The 18,815-nt window shown below is 43.1% G+C and overlaps 1 protein-coding gene across 1 annotated transcript; it reads right to left on the bottom strand.

Moving 5' to 3' along the window:
• Nucleotides 1-2,433: 2,433 nt before the first annotated feature.
• On the bottom strand, nt 2,434-8,904 carry LOC135518634 (barH-like 1 homeobox protein). Its single transcript, XM_064943786.1, has 3 exons — nt 7,627-8,904; nt 5,176-5,401; nt 2,434-3,996 (listed from the first exon to the last, which is right to left on the bottom strand). Exons 1-3 carry the CDS (start codon nt 8,078-8,080, stop codon nt 3,705-3,707), a joined length of 972 nt encoding a protein of 323 aa, XP_064799858.1. The 5' UTR covers nt 8,081-8,904; the 3' UTR covers nt 2,434-3,704.
• Nucleotides 8,905-18,815: the final 9,911 nt, after the last annotated feature.

The following is an 18,815-nucleotide window of genomic DNA, read 5'->3' as shown; positions in this document are numbered from 1 at the left end:
GAGCTCAACGAGACTCTATCCGCACTTCATTAACCCTGAGCGGGGGACAATCCGCGGTAAGAGCCGAGGGATTTGCCCGTATCCTTTCTCATGCAAAAATATCCGCGTCACCCATCAAGACAGGGAGCTTTGCCTGAAATCAGCTGCGCACTTCGCAAGAATAACCCTTTTCATAAATGTTGAGGGGGTTATCTTTATTTGAATCGGTCACGGATCCTTATGATTTTTTGGCAAGTTGGGAATTTGTTGAGGGGGGTTTCCTCTCCCTTTTTTCCAAGTCCCAACCACATTCAGTGCGATGTAGCAAGACCTAGAATATTTCTCAGTTAAAGAAAATGTACGCAATATATATGTGTCAATTAGTTAAAGTCAGACTAATGGGCCTATTTTATGAAGAGCTCGGCTGATGGTCAATGGGAGAAGGGATAACATGTGCCATGCGAGCGTGCAGCGGGGGGCTGAATATTACACCCATTATCGACCTTCAATTTAAAGCATTTAAAGTCTTTTGTCTAATCGTTAATATCCCATTCGCCAACTCTGTCAGACTGAACTACCCAGCCGTCCTTTATGGTCTGATATTTTGGTTGGTTTAAAGTTTAAAGTCAGACTCCTATTAGGAGTGAGGTTGGGGTGGCGGGTGGAGGGCTGGTGGAGCAGGGCTCTGCGGTGCCGCTGACCAGATGTCCCCTCGCTGATCCGGCCCACAGTCAGCATCGCCCGGTCACCAGCTGTTGGAGCTGTTTGGCAAAGAGCACAGCACCAACACTCCAAGAAAGAGGCATGGAAACAATCCATTTCCAAATGGGATCATTTAAGGCACTTAAACAATTGCACTAGCCTCGCATTAATATTTCATCTGCTTATTGTTTATGGAAAGGAATTAAATGGCATTCTTAATTCAGTTTGCCTACTGTCTACTGTGCTAGCGTATTTGTAACATGTAGGCTATCCCCTAGCTGAATAAATGGACTGCTTTTGCCAATGATCGTCTCTCGATGCAATTGCTCAAATCTGTAGCAGACTATTTCATTATTTTCTATTTGGTATCGACCTATGTTAGGTTTAACCGAGTCCACTTTTGAAGCATGGCTATTGTTGTTGGTGTATACATATATATATATATGTGTGTGTGTGTGTGTGTGTGTGTGTGTGTGTGTGTGTGTGTGTGTGTGTGTTTGCGTGCGTGCGTGCGTGCGTGCGTGCGTGCGTGCGTGCGTGCGTGTGTGTGTGTGTGTGTGTGTGTGTGTGTGTGTGTGTGTGTGTGTGTGTGTGTGTGTGTGTGTGTGTGTGTGTGTGTGAGCGAGCGTGCATATATTTAATTGTCTGTGTGTGTGTGTTTTATTATATACACACTCCCATCAATGTATATTTTTGACAGAACAATTAGCCTATCCTATTTATTTATAACACATCTATACCAAAACACATTTCTAGTCATAACTTATTAGATAGGCCAAAGTTTTAGATATCAAGGCAGAATTAACCAGCCAGCCTACATTTCCCAAATTGAACTCTCACCACTCCAAATCTTTGGATAAATATCTAGGCATTTTTTAAAGGTTAAGGCGGTGAATGTTCCATGCTCTGACGGTGACATTCTTATTAACTTTTTCAGGTTTGACAAATTAAATTCACGATACTAACCAAATAATGAGGGGGTTTGAGGGAAGTGTTTGACAGACATGTTCAAAATTATTCAAACATGGTGCTTCTAATAGAATTCTACGAACCTTAATTAGATTTGATCAGGCATACTTGCCTGAGTTATCACAGGTTTACACATTGGCTCTCCTTTGTCGCAACATAGCATGTTTTGTTGTTTAATTATCAAATATGCCAAATCATTATTTTTGTTTGTAATGACCTTGTATGGCATTAAACTATACATCAGAAATGTTACTCTATGTGTGACTAATGATCAATGTCATTCATTCATTAATTGCTAAGTTGAAAAGTGAGCATTTGACACAAGCAATGATTGCATGCAGGACCCTTTTGGAGTTTCTTCTTTAGAGAATAGGACGCCCATTGACAAACCTTGAATAACCCAACTTTCCTCGGATGTAGGACTATTCATTGCATCTTGCAACGGAAACCGTTTACCGTTTAAGAAATAAACGGAAGCAAACGGAACGAAACGTGAACGGATCTATACCTTCATGTGTCCAATAGAAACTCTCCTTTTCATTGAAAAACATTTTCAGTTTGGAGTCAACGTGTTGGTTTTTTTGCAACATAGGAAACGTTTGCAACAGATTAGGCAGTATTGAATACACCCCCAGGTTGTTGTTGTTGATGATGATGATGATGATGATGATGATGATGATGATGATCATGAACAGCCTACTTGTATTCCATTTGCCCCAAAAAATTGTGGCCCTGTATTTGTCTAACATGGATTTGGAAAGATATGGCTGAGTCACGTTATTACATGAAATACCTTTATTTGCACATATATAAAAGTAATTATTTTTTTACTTCAAATCCCCCTCTATAGCTCCGACTTAAGCTGTTTGAACAGTTTGACAAAAAGTTATTTCAGCTAATGGGGGCGAGGAACGAAAAACGATCCAGAAATACGAGAACCACTCCACAAATTAATATCTGCAATATACATTTTCACCAAAGAGAGTAACAAGGTTTCCACGGCTTGATACGAAATAACATAAGTCATCCACAACGTCTGCTTAAATACACCTAGCAAATCAACAGGCGAAAGACCCAAATTGGCAACCGACTCAGTCTTCAGTCGTTATCTGTTTAGCAAAAGTGAAGGGTTTGCAAAGGTACATTGCTACTTGATAAATTGATTTACTCTTACTCTGACTCCAAATTGAATACAATTGGGCAAAATTTTAACTAAAAAACTAAAAACATTATGATTAGAGATTTTTAAATACATTTCGTTACAATTTGGTATTGTATGTTGTTTCTCTCATGGACCTTCATTATTCCCATCCAGATTATCACTGTAATTCTAGAAAATGAGCCTTTAGCTCTGGCTAATCTATAGCTTTTTTGTACTGGATCACTGTCATCTGAAGGAAATAAAAATGGATGAATAAAAAACATTTTCAAATCAAGAAGTATTCGTATTTACATGTCTATAGCCTATATCTGGTGATTATTATTTTAATCGTTTGAAAAAAGTGAATGAAACGCAACTCGTCTTTGTAAAGAGAAATATAACGAAATTATAGTCGTTATGAAATGCCTTTGGATCATCCAATTAGCTATTCAACTAAACTTGGAATGCTATGTCAGTTTCCAGACCAATGCATTGATTTGTTATGCATGTTTTTTTAAAAATAATTGTATCTTGACAACTTAGCATAATAATAATAATGATGTTAATAATAATATCTTTATGATTCTGAGTAAAAGTGCCATTGTCATAAGCCTTGGTGCCAGCAGCGATTATTTCAGTAAAACTATCGTGCCCTTTCTGATGTAGCCCACACTGAAGGTATGGTAAACAAAAATATAAATATATAAGTTAAATGCATAGAGAAAAATAAAGAAATAAATAAAGAACTTCAGCATGGTAAAAACCTGTCCACTTTAGATAGTTCGAGATTCAGTCATGAAGTTCATTGTTTAATACCATGACTTCTTTTGTCACCGTTTTAAATAGTTTGTTTTTCTCTCTATCACATAGAGTCCTAGTCTGCCAGGTATGGCATATATCCGGAGCGACCCGCTCACCGCTGCTGTGTTGGCCGGGGAAGCACACCGGAGAGAGGGGGGAGAGGGGGTGGTTCATTACCCCCCTGCAGACCATGCAGAAGAATCCGCGGAACGAGAGGTCGTTGCAGAGCCGGAGGGGGCGCTGAGGGGCCTCTGTACAGGTAGAGCGCCGCTCCGGGGTCCAGGTTGGACATCAGGCTTTGAGGGTAGAAATAGGGCGAAGGAAACATTCTCTGAAGGGCTGAGTAATTTCCAGCCTCCGCTAACAGTTCCAGTCCAACTGCCGTCTGCCTCTTCCACTTTGTTCTATTCGGAAAAGAAACAGTGGATATTAGTAATTAAAACTCTCATCATAAAAATATAAACAAGTTTGAAAAGTGCAATTGGAATCTTTTTATCATATGACTCTGAAGTTTAGAATTCAATCATATCTGAACTGAGTAAAAAATGCAGTTTGGAAAAACCCAGTCAAAATGCATGGACAAATAACATAGGCTGCATGGTTCAATTTAAACGAAATTCGTTATTTCTTAATGGATTTAGGCCTGCTTTGTAATAACAAGCGTTACCAACATCTGGTGTTTTAAGTGCAAAGTTGAGGATCAGTTCAGAGTCAGTTGGAAACATCTGTAGCCTACGCAATATTATAGCATGCATTCACTTTCGGTTGGGATCGTATTGGTTTCATCATGTGGTCTGAAATGAGTCTAATTCTTCTATGTTTCCAAGAAAGATCTAAAGTGTAGTTGTACTCAGTTACGCACTTCCGTTATTCTGATAAATCAGTCCTCCGTCACTTGTATTCAAGCGAGGGTTAATCTGTCAGATTGTCAATTGAAAGCACTCCTCAATCAGGTAAATTATTCATAATTATAATAATTGAGTAAATATAGTAGTCTGGCTGAATTATTGATATGGCATAGGCCTACATGCAACGATATATTATTCATGCACCAAAGTGTTGTTTTTATACCTATTTATTAATATCGTTTTGCTGTCTGAAGGTCATAGATTCATTTGAAAACCATTTGGATTTTTTTCTCTCAAAAATGGCTATAAACAATCTAGTGTCTAGTCTAGTAGAAGGCTATTTGTCAGTATTTGAATCACATTGTTCAAAGGTTTCACGCAGTGCCAAATTACCAATATTTTATGATGTTTTTATTTTTGTCTTTCGGTTCTATTTTCTCCTTAATTCTTAAGGAATTGATGCAGGGTGTGCACGTTTTGAGAAAGAAATTGGAGCTCATATGTGACCAATGAGTTTGTCTGACTGACATGAGAAAACCATTCTGTCTGGAGGTGAAGAGCGTTTAACCCAAATATCCTAATGATACAAGTGCAGGCGCGCGCACACACTACGATTGTTGGTCTACTAGGCTCACTGCATTCTACCATTAGGCACTATCAAAATACTTCTCGTCATTTTAAATGGTTATAATTTGTGTAATTACACTAAAGGCAACCAAGCGTCGCAGTCCTTACCTCCTGTTCTGGTACCAGGTTTTGACTTGTGTGTCTGTGAGGTTGAGGGAAGCGGCCAGTTCCATCCTGTCTTGCACGCTCAGGTACTTCTGCCTTTCGAAGCTGCGTTCGAGCTGGGCCAGCTGGTGGTCAGTGAAGGCTGTTCGCGCCTTCCTGGGTTTCTTCATCCGAACATGATGCGGACTGTCCCTACTGCTCGAAATCTCTCGGTCTCCTTCCTCTTTCACTGCAAACACGAGAATAGGATAAATATGAAAAACTCAAATTTACAACAATATCTCAAATGTTCATAAAGCATATAAAGTGACGGGGAGAGCCTAATCTAAAAGGAATATAGTCCTCGGTTGTAGACTATATGCCCATTTATGAAAGGGATTTGGATTTCGTTTAAATGTTACATTTACAAACGGACTTAAGCCTATTTCAAAGTTTAACTTTTTCATACCACTTCATATCCTTGTTTGGGTGCTGTGTTGGAGGACTTTAGGCCACTCTCCATTTGATTAAGATTGTGCCTAGTTTTTATGAAGATGTAGCCTAGACCTATTTACAAATGAATATGTTTTGTATATTAGCACATTGTTTTTGCAATTGGATGTGTGTAACATTCCCCTTTGTTCTATTGTTTCCTTTGCTGTCGTGTTGGGGTTAGAACTGTAGTGTACATTTCTCAGTTCATTCTCCCCCGTTCCCTCCAAAAAGAGGAGACGCGACGTGAGAGCTCTTGCTAGTTGAATAGTTGAGTCGTCTCTCAAGAAGCACAATAATCCGGCTAATTGAGCCACAAGGGAAGGGCGCCTTTCAACCGCGACCGGAGAAACTTCACAGGGCCGCGGATGAGAGCGAAATAAAGAGCCGGCCGGCCTTGCGCGTTACAAATCTGATTAGCACTGGGACAAATTACATCAAATCCCCGAAATATTAGAAGGCGGATTCGCTGAAATCAAAGCAGTGTACTACTCCCTACAAGGGCTTTGGTGCTGAATTGACTGCGTTGATATGACAATCTGTTACACACACACACACACACACACACACACACACACACACACACACACACACACACACACACACACACACACACACACACACACACACACACACACACACACACACACACACACACACACACACACACACACACACACACTGTATCCAAAGTATATTGATGATGTTCATGTTCCTTTTAAAAATCTGAACTGAAGTCAGGACTTTTGTAAAACCCTTGCTATAATGGATTGATGAAATAACATTGTTCACTAGGAGGCTATAAATAACATGTCAATGAAATTATTTACATGAATAAATAGTCGAATGAATATTATTATTAATATTAATATTACAATACATACCGAATAATATAGGCCTATCCTCATTACACAGTTTTGTGTCACTGTAAGATGGCATTTTCTTTTTATCAATAAAAGGGGGTATATATATTTAGTGTTTTTGTTATATAAGTTAATCAAGTCAATATTTATTAGGCCTATTATATTTTTCTTTTCTTTTTCTACGCAGATTTCTATTGACTATTTCCTGCAAGCAGGAATTGTCCTCGCATATACCAACGGTTGACTTATTTGTATCCAGGCGCTGCTTCATTAAACTGTCAATGGAGATGACATGTCTGTTATGGCTGACATGATTGGAAACAGACAGACCCTTGATGGCATTTATCTGGAGGCAACCCCGTCATCTTTTCCCATGCAGCTCTTCTCTTGCCTCCCTGACATCAACAGATGCTTTCAAGACGTCTGCTAATGCAAGCAAGTGCGTCTGAAAGGAAAAACGGTTTGACACCTAATGTTTATCCCCCAGATCATTGGAGAATATCAACAGTGTGGATTCCATAATTTAAGAAAATAATAGACTCGTCTCCTCCTTTTCAATAATCCGTTATAGGCCTAGTGTAACTATAGACACTTTTTAAAAGAGCTTTAGAGTTCAAGATAATATTGTTGATCAACTTTCACCATAATGCTAGCATTTCTTATATATATATATATATATAAATATACATTTTTTTTTGGGGGGGGGGGGGGTTAATTAATCTCTTATTGAGTTTACTGGGATAATGTAAAAGTGTATAATTTGATATTAGATTAGATACATTTTATAGGGATTCCTTTTGAACAAAGATTCTAGCCTAGGCTATAGCCTACTTCCTGTAGCCTATTTGCCTTCCGAGGCTAATCCCAATTTACAACCATAGCCTAATTAACCGCGCACTACATCTTCAGAAACACTTTGAAACATGGACAGGTGTTGTAACACGTTCAATTATGATAAGAAAATATTGAGTTAGAATTAATTATATAGAAAATCAACTGCATAATGCTCACACAAATACAACGGATATAGAACAGTAGGACTACAACAATTCCATTAGAAATAATGTGACAAAGTCTAATTGATTTCTAAACATTAAGCTTGTTTACATCACTATTTTACCTTTGTATTCGCTATCTGACGATGAGTTGCTATGGATTTTGTCCATGAAGTCATCTGCGAGCTTGGAGGCAAGTCGCCCCGTTTCTTGAGTTGGCTGGCCATTACTGGAGTATGGGGCGCAGGCGGCTAGCGGTTTGCAGTCAGCTAGAATATCTCTGATCAGAAAGGATGAGGTGACGGTCCGCGGCTGTGACCCGGCGGAGATCTGTCCGTGTTGGAGATGGGGCGGCAACCCGATAGCATGACCTTGCCTCTGCAATGCCTCATCCACACACTCCCTCCTCGGCGACGGGGGAGACGAGCAGCCGCTCTCTAGGTCAGACCTCGGGCTGAACTCCAGCGGTGACCGGCACTCTCCCACCAAACTGTCCCCTTTCGACATGACCGGACTTCCAGGTCTGTGGGAAAGTAAAGAGTCGATCCCAAAGCTGGACCCATTGGTGGATGCCTCCATTGTTTACCAGCACAGCTAAGTTCTTCGAGGCCTCAACTCAAACTATCATTGGTATTTGAGGCAAGCAAGTTCAGATGATTGCTGAGATGAGACTTTGCCTGAATTTATCCAGCAGGAAAATCCAAAAATGTTTCGGAAATCACATATATTCAACCAAGATGTTTTCTCCTCTTCTTAATTTATTATTATACTTGTCAAAATAGCAACATCTCCGGGTTCTCGGAGTTATATAAGAGTAGGCTACAAAATCGACTCTGCATCCAACTATTTTGTCCTAAATACAACACTATTCATGAATTCGATGCAGCGAGGCTCTGTTGGCGAGTTTGTCCATATGTTTTCTTTTTTAGAAAATGAAAACTCGCCGGTACGATTTCTAAATTATTGATCAACTTATTTCAAATATTGACAAAAAACTGCAATGATTAGAGGCAGTGAAGCAGCGTTAGTGCAAGTTAAATAGGCAAGCGATTCAGCACCACCTTTCAGCACCACGGACAGAGACAGCAGCGAGTATTGCAAGTGGAATTCAAGACCTGCAAATGACGCAGAACGAGGACACAATCGCTGAAATTGTCATCACTTAAAAAGTAGTTCGCTGGTGTGACCCGTGTGGTGCTCGATTGTAGAGGAAGGTAGCGATATTCTACACCAACAGAAAGATGCAACAAGAGACTCGAAACGGGTGGGCTGTGGCAGTCGAGAAGATACGCACAGTAAAACAGTGGTAACGCGGGTTAAATAGACACAACTGGGATAATGTGAAGGAAATCTCAAAAAATGGAACTTGAGGAAAACTCAGGAGCTAGGTTTTTAAGGACGCCCCGTCCACGTGAGTCCCTAGTGACAAGTCTTCATTGGTTGAGGGGGCTTTTTGGGTGTTGACGGGTTTGCGGAGAGTAAGACCCCCCCCCCCCACACACACACACTCACTCACCCCTCCTCCTCGCCCCATCTCTTTGATTAAAAGAGACACTGAATTCATCAGGAGACTCAGATCCAACTGTTTACAGGCAATTTTCACACTGTTTGCTTTCATTACATCATTGATGAGGCTTATAATGGGGTTATTATGTGGAGCTGGTAGGTCTTTTCTCTCGTCTCTCTTTACGCGTGTGTTCAGTCAAAACTGTACAGGCTTTTTTTTACATTATCGGCATTTTCCCACATTTTGCATTTATTGGCAAGTTTCAGAATTTAGTTTAATTGTTTTTCCATTTATGTTCACGTTGTTATATAAATATTATAAGGCTTTTATTGACGTTAGTTGGCACATATCTGCTGTTATATGCTGTTGCATTGGGTATATTTTTCTGGTTCAAAATATATACCTAAAGGAATTATATATTATTATTATTATAAATGTTGTTATTGTGTTACTGTTATGAGGAATGCATATATTATTTTTTTTCCACAAACGTAATGTACTCTACATTCATTTCTAATGAATTGAGGACCCATCCAGTGCTATTTTCTTGAATTTCAACCTGTTAACTCAACGTTTCAAAAATCATTCTGACACAAATTACATTTTTCTCGGATAAATGTGTTGTTTTTGCTCTATGCATCGAAAGCAAGTGAATTTCATACATGCATAATTCGGCCTCAAAATCCTACTCCACACACTTTTCTGGGAGTGTACAAAGCACCAGCATCGAATAGTCAACGTTTAGCTCATACTACGTATCTAATAGTAATGCAATGCTAATGAGGGATAATAGTCCGAACAGCATGCGCTGAAAGGATGGCGTGAGCAAACTTTAACGTGCATGAAATACCATTGTCTTCATTTTCGCTTCTATTTCCAAAACAGTTAGCCCCACATGACTCCCCGACAGGCCCTAATAATCGAACCCCCCATGTGACCACCAGATTGGAGGCGCGCGTCGGTCTCAGACACCGGCAGGTTAGTGAATCCGCTCCCCGCTCCCATGGGGTCCTATCGCGGCTGCAAGCTGTCACATTGAGGCGGGGACAGAGATGGGAAAGAGTAGCCTTCACACCCATCCTGACGTTGCCTTTCTCCGGAGGTGGGTTATGGAGATTGCTTTCGAACAACTCCTTGTCCTTGCCATATTTTCGAAAATAAAATGAATGGCCTATATATTTTTGTTTGTCTATCCTTTTCACAAATCAAATCTGGCATGTGTTTACAAATATGGATGTGGTTTCTAATCTTCAGATTGACAACTACATGGCTAATATATAAAGTAGCCTACATAAAATAGTTACAATAGTATGAAAAATAATTCAAGTGGAAATGCATTGCTGCTCCAAATGGGATTGGATCTGTCATTTGTAGAAATGTGAGTGATTACATTTGTGATTTTATATTTCTGAGCTTCCCTTGCAAGAGTAATTTAAAGTAATTGTATATATATATGTGTGTGTGTGTGTGTGTGCGTGCGTGCGTGCGTGCGTGCGTGCGTGTGTGTGTGTGTGTGTGTGTGTGTGTGTGTGTGTGTGTGCGTGCGTGTGTGTGTGAAGGATGGATCTTTGTGTAATGACGTTAGCTGCTGGTTTTGGACAAGTGTTTGGTCAGCGGAAGTAGAGATTTGCAGCCAATGGTATGACTGTGAGTCGGTGTTGTTGATATCACAAATCCCCAATGTGTGGAGGATGGATTTCAGATGAAGTATGGTTGTGTGTGTGTGTGTGTTAATGTTTGAGACATCTAAAGTATATGATGCGCAATGATAGTGTAACATTTCCTGTTTAAAACTGAACAAATTGTGGTCAAAAATATGTTTCTTGCACACACTCTTTGGGTGGTTGTCAGTTGTTTGTTGTACCAAGGTCGGTGTACTGCTAAATATGGTCTGTCCATTGTTTTCCAGTCTATGTAGCCTAACTAATAATTGTGTATCTGAATAATATGTGCGTAACCAATGGTTTGCCATGAGGATTCTCTCATTTCAATTAGGGGTGAAGTTAATGGTTTCCTCATGCTGTAGAAAGTGCAGCTGTAATTAAGAATATTTATAGATCTAGACTAGATGTCACCTATGTTAATATTTTGCTTCTGCACTAATTTCTTCTGCTACAAATCCTTCTCCATTGTGAGTAATAACACTTACTGGGGCTTTATCACTCTTGGAAATGTGGTAAAAAAAAACAACAAAAAAACAATGTGGAGCTTTTTATTTATTCATTCGTTAAATATATATCTAGATTTGTTTTGTAAAATATGCCTCGGCTTTGGATAAGCTTCGGCATCTCTATCGTTTTGGGACATAGAGTAAAACATCGCTTTCAAGAGGAGATATGTAAAAAGATGACTTTACACAACAAACAAATAACATGAAAAAAACTGGCAGGAATAGGCACACACCTGGACCAGTCAGGGATGCAAATGATGCACCTTAAAAAGCCATCAGGTATGGGACTTGACAGAAAATAATGAGAATTGCTGAATCTTTTATAAGGTTAACACTCACATTTCCCAGTCAGCTGTCACACAAGAAAGAATTTAGCACACGCATGCGGGCAAAATAAACCTTCATCGTCTCATTAAAGCTGACAGGGCCCAGGACCGGCAGCTCTCAGCGCCAGGCAGCGCACCACCTCGTTTTGTGTTGGTAATTTGCAGCGGAGACAGACCTCTCGCCATCAGAAAGAGAGCGGTAGAGAGAGGGGAGGTAGAAATTACGAGGAGCGCAAGAGTGAGGGAGAGGGAAGGTAGGCCTTGGGGGAGGGTGGAAAGATGGCTAGCACACCAGGAGTCTGATTCTCCTCTAATTGGAAGCATTGGGCATTGTCAACTGAGGATTTTCAGCCGGTCACTGACAGGTAGAGCAGTCAGGTTGATAGCGCACTTGTCAGCCCAAAAGACCAACACAAACAAACCGCTTTTGATTTAATTGAAGAGGCCTAGCCTGTGTTTATGTTACCTTATAACATGGTGCCATATGCTTATGGATGAAGACAGTCATGAAAATATACAGCTGACTGAAGACTGGATGCTGGGCATTTGTGTGGTTGAGTCCGTTTCTGCGGTAACATGGACTCTTAAAACAAAATGATGAAACTTTGTTGCTTGTTGCTGAAACAAGCAAGGTGTTGTAGCAAGCAAGTCTTCGGTTGCCTAGGCAATTCCCCACTACCTGCAGCAGCAGCATACATTTAAATAGAATGAATAGAAGGTTGTGTTCCTATGCACCCCTATTGGCCATTGAAAGAGATATCAACCAGAGTCCTTTTTCTACCTATTCCTTAAGGTGTCTACAGCATTTTGATGTAGTTTCACGCCTTTATGTTGAAGAATGAGCGTAAACGACTACATTGCGTAAGTGGCCAGCTGAAGGCTCTCAGAGTGATTCTTCCGTAAAAGAAAGAGGTGGTCATTTTTCCTCTCGCTCCTACTGTCATTTGGCTGGCCCATAACCGCCACCCAAAATAACCACCACCCAACCGCCACCCATGACTGTCACAGCCCTACGTGTGTCAGAGAGAGTGAGTGAGTGGGGGGGGGGGATGTGCATGTGTGTGTGTGTGAGTGTGCGTGTGTGTGTGTGTGTGTGTGGTTCGGTTTGTCTGTGAAAGAAATCATCACTAGCCTTCAGTTGTTCTCCCTTCATCCCCTCACTGCCCCTCTCTCATCGCTGGCCAGTCCGAAGCCAGGCGAGAGCCAGGAGAGAGTTAGGTGGCCAGTAGCTGCTGGCCTCCCAGGGCATCAGGGTTTCAGGAGGAGAGACCGGGTTTGATTCAGTCCCAGGGGGACTCCTGGCCCGGGGTTGTGCCATCAGAGCAGAACTCAATGAGTGTTTCCTTTCTAACATAGGAGGGTTGATGCAGTACTGAGACCAGAGACCAGGAAAAAGCTGACCTAGCTATGTTGACATGCCTTTCTACACTGAGCAGTGGTCAGCAATATTGATTAAAACTTAGAACCAAAATCAACATGATGACTATGTGTACAGTTTGTGTGAGCTCACTTGATAGAGTGAGTGATTTATGAGTAAATGTGAATGTGTGGTATGTGCCTGTGCATTGTCTTCCACTATGGACTTTTATCTGCATTTCTGTGTATACTTATTAGTTGTTTTTGTGGGAATCATTGTATGTTAATTTAAAAAAAGAATCTAATGATGTGGACTGATGTTGGCATGCTGTCTTGATCTACTAGTCTATGTACAGTGTGTCTCATGACTATGGGTCCATCCATGTTCCTAAACACAGGCCCTCCTAGCCTTCTCACTCCGGGTCCTCCTGCTCTGTATGCCCAGTGTGCCTCTACAAGCCAGTGGTTTATTATTCTTGACAGAGTTCAATGAACACATCTGGTCTGAGGCAGAGAGGGGATGGAGAGAAGGTGCCAACAGGGAAGAGATGAGCGAGAGGATGGAGGCCGAGGATGGAGGAGAGTCTGGAGGACGAGGTGCTCCAACCATCCATCATATCAGCCTCTGGTGAAGAAAGCCAACTCCCCTAAACTATCCCTGACCCTCCTTTCCATTACTCTTGACCCCACAGTCATGAGGCCAAGGTCTGAGCCAACACCATCACAGAGCTCATTACCACATAGAAGCTACAGCTTTTACTTTGATCGAGAAGGATTGTTGAGATGGTGAACAATTAGAGTCGTCAGCTTCAAAGAGTGGTGTAGGTATACGGGGCATGATTGTAATATGGGACATTATTGCATACAATATTTGCAATGAACCTAATTAACCCCAATGAGTACCTCTCTTGTAATTAGCTATCGCACAGTAGAATGGAAATAAAAAGCGGAGGTGATTTGGAGGTAGAGAGGGAGGACATTTTTTCTGTAAGGTGCCATAGTTCAGTGGTAGCCTGTCGTCCGAGTGACGGTGGGTCGGTTAGTTCAGGATGGGCCGGAGTCCCTTCCAGCTGCCACAGGGAGACACACACAAGCTGGCGGACAGCAGAGATGCTGCCCCTCTAGCCCCCAGGCCTCCAGGGGGTAGAGAACCAGGGTTGCCCCCTAGCCTCTAACCCACCATCGGAGACAGAGACAGGGCTGCACCCTTGCCCTCTTCCCTCCATGTGGGGGGTTGTGGCTATGGAAGCTACTCTGATGTCAATGAATCACCGCGTACGTGTCAGCAGACAGGACACATTCTCCTCACAAGACTAATGACTTATGTGTTCAGGTAGCTGGGTGAATGGATACTTTGGAAGTCTACAGTATGTTGAATTTAATGACCTTGTTAGATGGATAACATTGGCTTAATGTCAACACAGTAATGCAGTCGTATATGTGAAGTTCACCATCTTTTATATGTTTCTAGTCTATATATAATACGCTAAGCCTTCTAAGTGACGGGAGAGTCTACTCCCTTTTAGCGCAGAGGCAAAAAATAAGTGCATTGTCCTCTTACATGGCAAGTCTACTGTCAACTTTAAGTTACGCTGTGTTTTGTATTTTTTTTTATTTTCCATTTTTTTTGTGTTTGGAATGGCAGGATTGAAATTCAGAATGGCAGGATTGAAATTCAGAATGACAGGATTGAAATTCAGAATGACATATACTGTACAAACACACACACGCGCGCACACACGCGCACACACGCGCACACGCGCACACACACGCACACACACACACACACACACACACACACACACACACACACACACACACACACACACACACACACACACACACACACACACACACACACACACACACACACACACACGCGTGTGCAGCTTGGCATTGGTTCCAGCATTCAGTTCTTCTCTCTGGCTCATAATGTGGCCAATATGCAGGTAATATGTGGGGTCGCAACATCTCAATTATCACACCTCCTGTCAGTGGTTAAACTGGGCTCCCAATCCTCCAGTTATAACCACAACCCCTCCCTCCCTCACATCCCACCCTCACTCCCGCCCCACCCGCCGTGACTTTTATTGCTTCATTAGTAGGCTCCACATGCTCCAGGGCACACCCACGCTCCACAAGCCTGCAAACCCTAACAAGTTTGGGCAGACTAGGGGACGATGAGCGGACCCTTGCCCACTGCACCACACGGCACTGTCCTGGCCCACATTGCCTGCCTGCTCCTGGGATAAAGATGATGGGAGTAGTGGGGTGCATGGGGCTCTTTGACCAAGCCTTAGAACAGTCTACATGAATCCGTGCATATTATCCTGCCTGTACCCTCACAATCCTCTGTACTGTAATCTTTACACATGAGTAGAGATCGATGGATTGCTTTTCAATACATTCATGTTTTCCATTGCAAAGTACATTACACTGAGGAGGTACAGTACATGTATGCATGCATGTCATACGTGTTCAAATGTGTGCACATGTGTACCTATGTGTGCGTGTTAGGGGGGGTTGGAGAATAAGACCCCAGAAAATGCTCATTAGAGTTGACCTTGGCATTTCTGGTCGGCGTTTGATAGATGGGGTACAGGGCCAAACAAGCCCCTGGGGAGCCATGATCATATCTTATATTGTACACACACCTCCCTCCTACTGACCCCAACCCCCCGTCCCCCCGTCCCCACTCACTCACACTGCTCTGCTCTACACGCATCACAGGCAGAATAAATCTGTTTCTGACACACCGAGCAGAGAGAGAGAGAAGAAGGAGGAAAGGAGGGAGGGGAGGCCAGAGGGAGTACGGTGAGACTGGAGGGGGGGTTTTGGCGAGAGATGGAGGATTTTAAAGAGAGAGAGAGAGAGAGAGAGAGAGTGAGAGAGAGAGAAAGAGAGAGAGAGAGAGAGGAAGAGGGAGGGAGAGGTGATGGGCGAGAGAAGAAGACAAGAGTAGAAAAACACACAGAGGACCCAGAAAACCCAACAGCTCACTGAGGTGTCATTAGCTACATAAGTCAGCTGTGGTTTTCCACTGTAAGTGTCTGCGAGACACAAGGAGCGTAAAAGGGAAACTGAGGAAACTGGCTGTGTGGGGAGGGCGAGAGGGAGGGGGACGGAGGGAGAGGGAGGGAGAGGGATGGGAGGGGGACGGAGGGAGAGGGAGTGAGAGGGATAGGAGAGGGAGGGAGACGACGGGAGAGGGAAGGAGAGGGAGGGAGAGGGATGGGAGAGGGAGGGAGACAGAGGGAGAGGGAGGGAGAGGGATGGGAGAGGGAGGGAGACGGAGGGAGAGGGACGGGAGAGGGAGGGAGACGGAGGGAGAGGAAGGGGGACGGAGGGAGAGGGACGGGAGAGGGACGGGAGAGGGATTGGGAGACGGAGGGAGAGGGAGGGGGATGGAGGGAGAGGGAGGGAGATGGACGGAGAGGGAGGGGGATGGAGGGAGAGGGACGGGAGAGGGAGGGAGAGGGATGGGAGACGGAGGGAGAGGTTGGGGGACAGAGGGAGAGGGATGGGAGAGGGAGAGGGGCATCAGTGCTGGAGCAGTGATGATGATGAATCTGAGATGAAAGACATTCATTCTCAGGTGTCTTAGTGGTGTGTGCGAGTTTGGTCTCTCTGACCTGTCCCCCCACCTCTCAACACACACACACACACACACACACACACACACACACACACACACACACACACACACACACACACACACACACACACACACACACACACACACACACACACACACGTTATGTTCTTCTGTCCTCTTAGGGACCTAAAACTAATTTCCATTCAATTCCCATTTTCCCTAACCCCTAACCCTAACCCTGAACCTAACCTTAACCTGTAACCCTAACCCTAAACCTAAACAGAACTCCTAACCCTAACCCTAACCCTAACCCTAAACCTAACCACAAACCCCTTACTCTAATTCTAACCCTAGCCCTGATTCTAACTGACCCTCAACCTGACCCCTAAACTTAAAATAGCCTTTGTCCTCAAGGGGAAGTGGGAAATGTCCACACGAGGTGGAATTTCCTTTGTTCTTCTATCCTTGTGGAGACTTTTGGGGATTTTAGGTCCCCACAAGGATAGAAGAACCAACCCCCCCCCACACACACACACACCCTCCTGTATAACCCTAGTCCCAGTCGGGGGACCCACCAAACACAGAGACATGAGGCAACATCCACCTCCAAGATGGAAAGTTTTCACCCTGTCTGGAAGCTCTATCCACAGGGGTGGCTTCACATACTTCTGGCTCTTTGCGTCATACTCCTCTCCACTCTCCATGGGGAGAGTCCCACTCCTAATTGAGCTTTACTCCAAAGTATGTTTACACGCACACCAATAATTAGATATTAACATGATTATGGCAGTAGGCTGAGTATGGTTTTGGTCATGTAAACACCTAACTTATCTAAAATCGTCAAGGTCAAAATCGGAGGAAGCATGCGCCGATTAAAACACCTGGTTTTCTGAGCAACCCTTCGAATGATCGAAAAGTAACGTGTGGTAGAGCGTTTGATTTTCTGCATTTATCAAAGTCCCATCAGGTAGCCTGATTTCAGACATGTCCATGTAAAAAGGAATATTAGGAAATTGTTCTTCTTGCAACGCATGTGAATGTTTAAATGAATCTATTATATTAATCTGACTATTCACAATAATCATACTTTTGTGTGCTTGTAACCATACTGTTTCCTGGATTGTTTGTGGTATATTAGTCAATTTTACAAGGTCATACTCATAAGCCTATATTAAGGGTTTTACTTGAGGTATTGACAGCTTCAAACATTCACTTTTGATGTTTTGGCTGAGCATTTGATTGAATATCAGTGAATCTCTACTAGATGCTATCATCCTTAATGTCAGTCAACAACCCAAAGACAAACCTCTAGGTGGACAAAAAACCGGTGCACTCTGAAACAAAACAAAGCAAAATATGGGTCAGAAAAGCACAATTTGTGGCGTCTTTGTAAAAGATAATATTTAGTTTCCCCTTCTTGATCCTCTCAGTCTGTCTATCTGTCTGCCTGTCCGTCTATCTGTGTGTGGAGGGCTGGGAGGGCCTGATGTCTTACCTGCTGTGTTCTGACAGTTACGGCAGCAGCACACAGTGCAAAGATGTTGCTGTAATTGCACCTGGTTGCGTCATGAAAAAGTAACAATTTGCTGTCAAGGACGTCAAGGTGTCAGTGTTCAGCAGGAGCTGATAATGTATTGACTGCCTCCAGTGCGCACGCGCATGTACACACACACACACACAGGCACGCACACACACACACACACACGCACGCAGGCACGCACACACACACACACACACACACACACACACACACACACACACACACACACACACACACACACACACACACACACACACACACACACACACACACACACACACACACACACACACACACACACACACACACACACACACAGCTTCTCAAAGTTCCAGAAATAGAGTCAAAATGGTGAGAGAGGGTGGAGAAAGACAGAAGACGCCAAACTCCGAGATATGAATAGCCTTGTATCACCTCACAAATCTAAATAAGTTATTATACATGGTCTTAGTAAGTTAAATATTACACAGTTACCACCTGGCTGCCTTTGATTTCTGTGACTGGTGTCATGACCATCTATTGGCTAGCAGTCCCAGGCTGGATAAACAGAAGGCTGTACCTGTTCTGAAGTGGACACGTCTAGACCCCTCTGCCTCTGACCCACTCTATCTGATGATGAACACAAGGCCTCAGGAGAAGGGCCAACCTTCTCTAGTCCGTACTGAAGGAATGCTATATCCTTTGAGAGGGAGGGAGCGTGTGGGCAGGGGGAGAAATATCAAAGGGTGGAGGAGAGAGTAGCACATATGACAAGGGCACCGGGGAGAGCACTGCACACACATCAGTGGAGCTCACCTTTGATCCAGAGCAGGCCCTCCAA

Source organism: Oncorhynchus masou, chromosome 28 (assembly GCF_036934945.1).
Source record: "Oncorhynchus masou masou isolate Uvic2021 chromosome 28, UVic_Omas_1.1, whole genome shotgun sequence".
Lineage (NCBI taxonomy): Eukaryota > Metazoa > Chordata > Actinopteri > Salmoniformes > Salmonidae > Oncorhynchus > Oncorhynchus masou.
This window is presented reverse-complemented; position numbering and strand designations above follow the sequence as displayed.

What these genes read in the sequence shown, in the direction of transcription:
- LOC135518634 (XM_064943786.1), bottom strand. Translation starts at nt 8,080, where the DNA reads ATGGAGGCATCCACCAATGGGTCCAGCTTTGGGATCGACTCTTTACTT. An exon ending in GTCAGATAGCGAATACAAAG is followed by an intron (nt 5,402 to 7,626) that starts GTAAAATAGTGA and finishes TCGTGTTTGCAG; the next exon opens with TGAAAGAGGAAGGAGACCGA. An exon ending in ACCTGGTACCAGAACAGGAG is followed by an intron (nt 3,997 to 5,175) that starts GTAAGGACTGCG and finishes TTTTCCGAATAG; the next exon opens with AACAAAGTGGAAGAGGCAGA.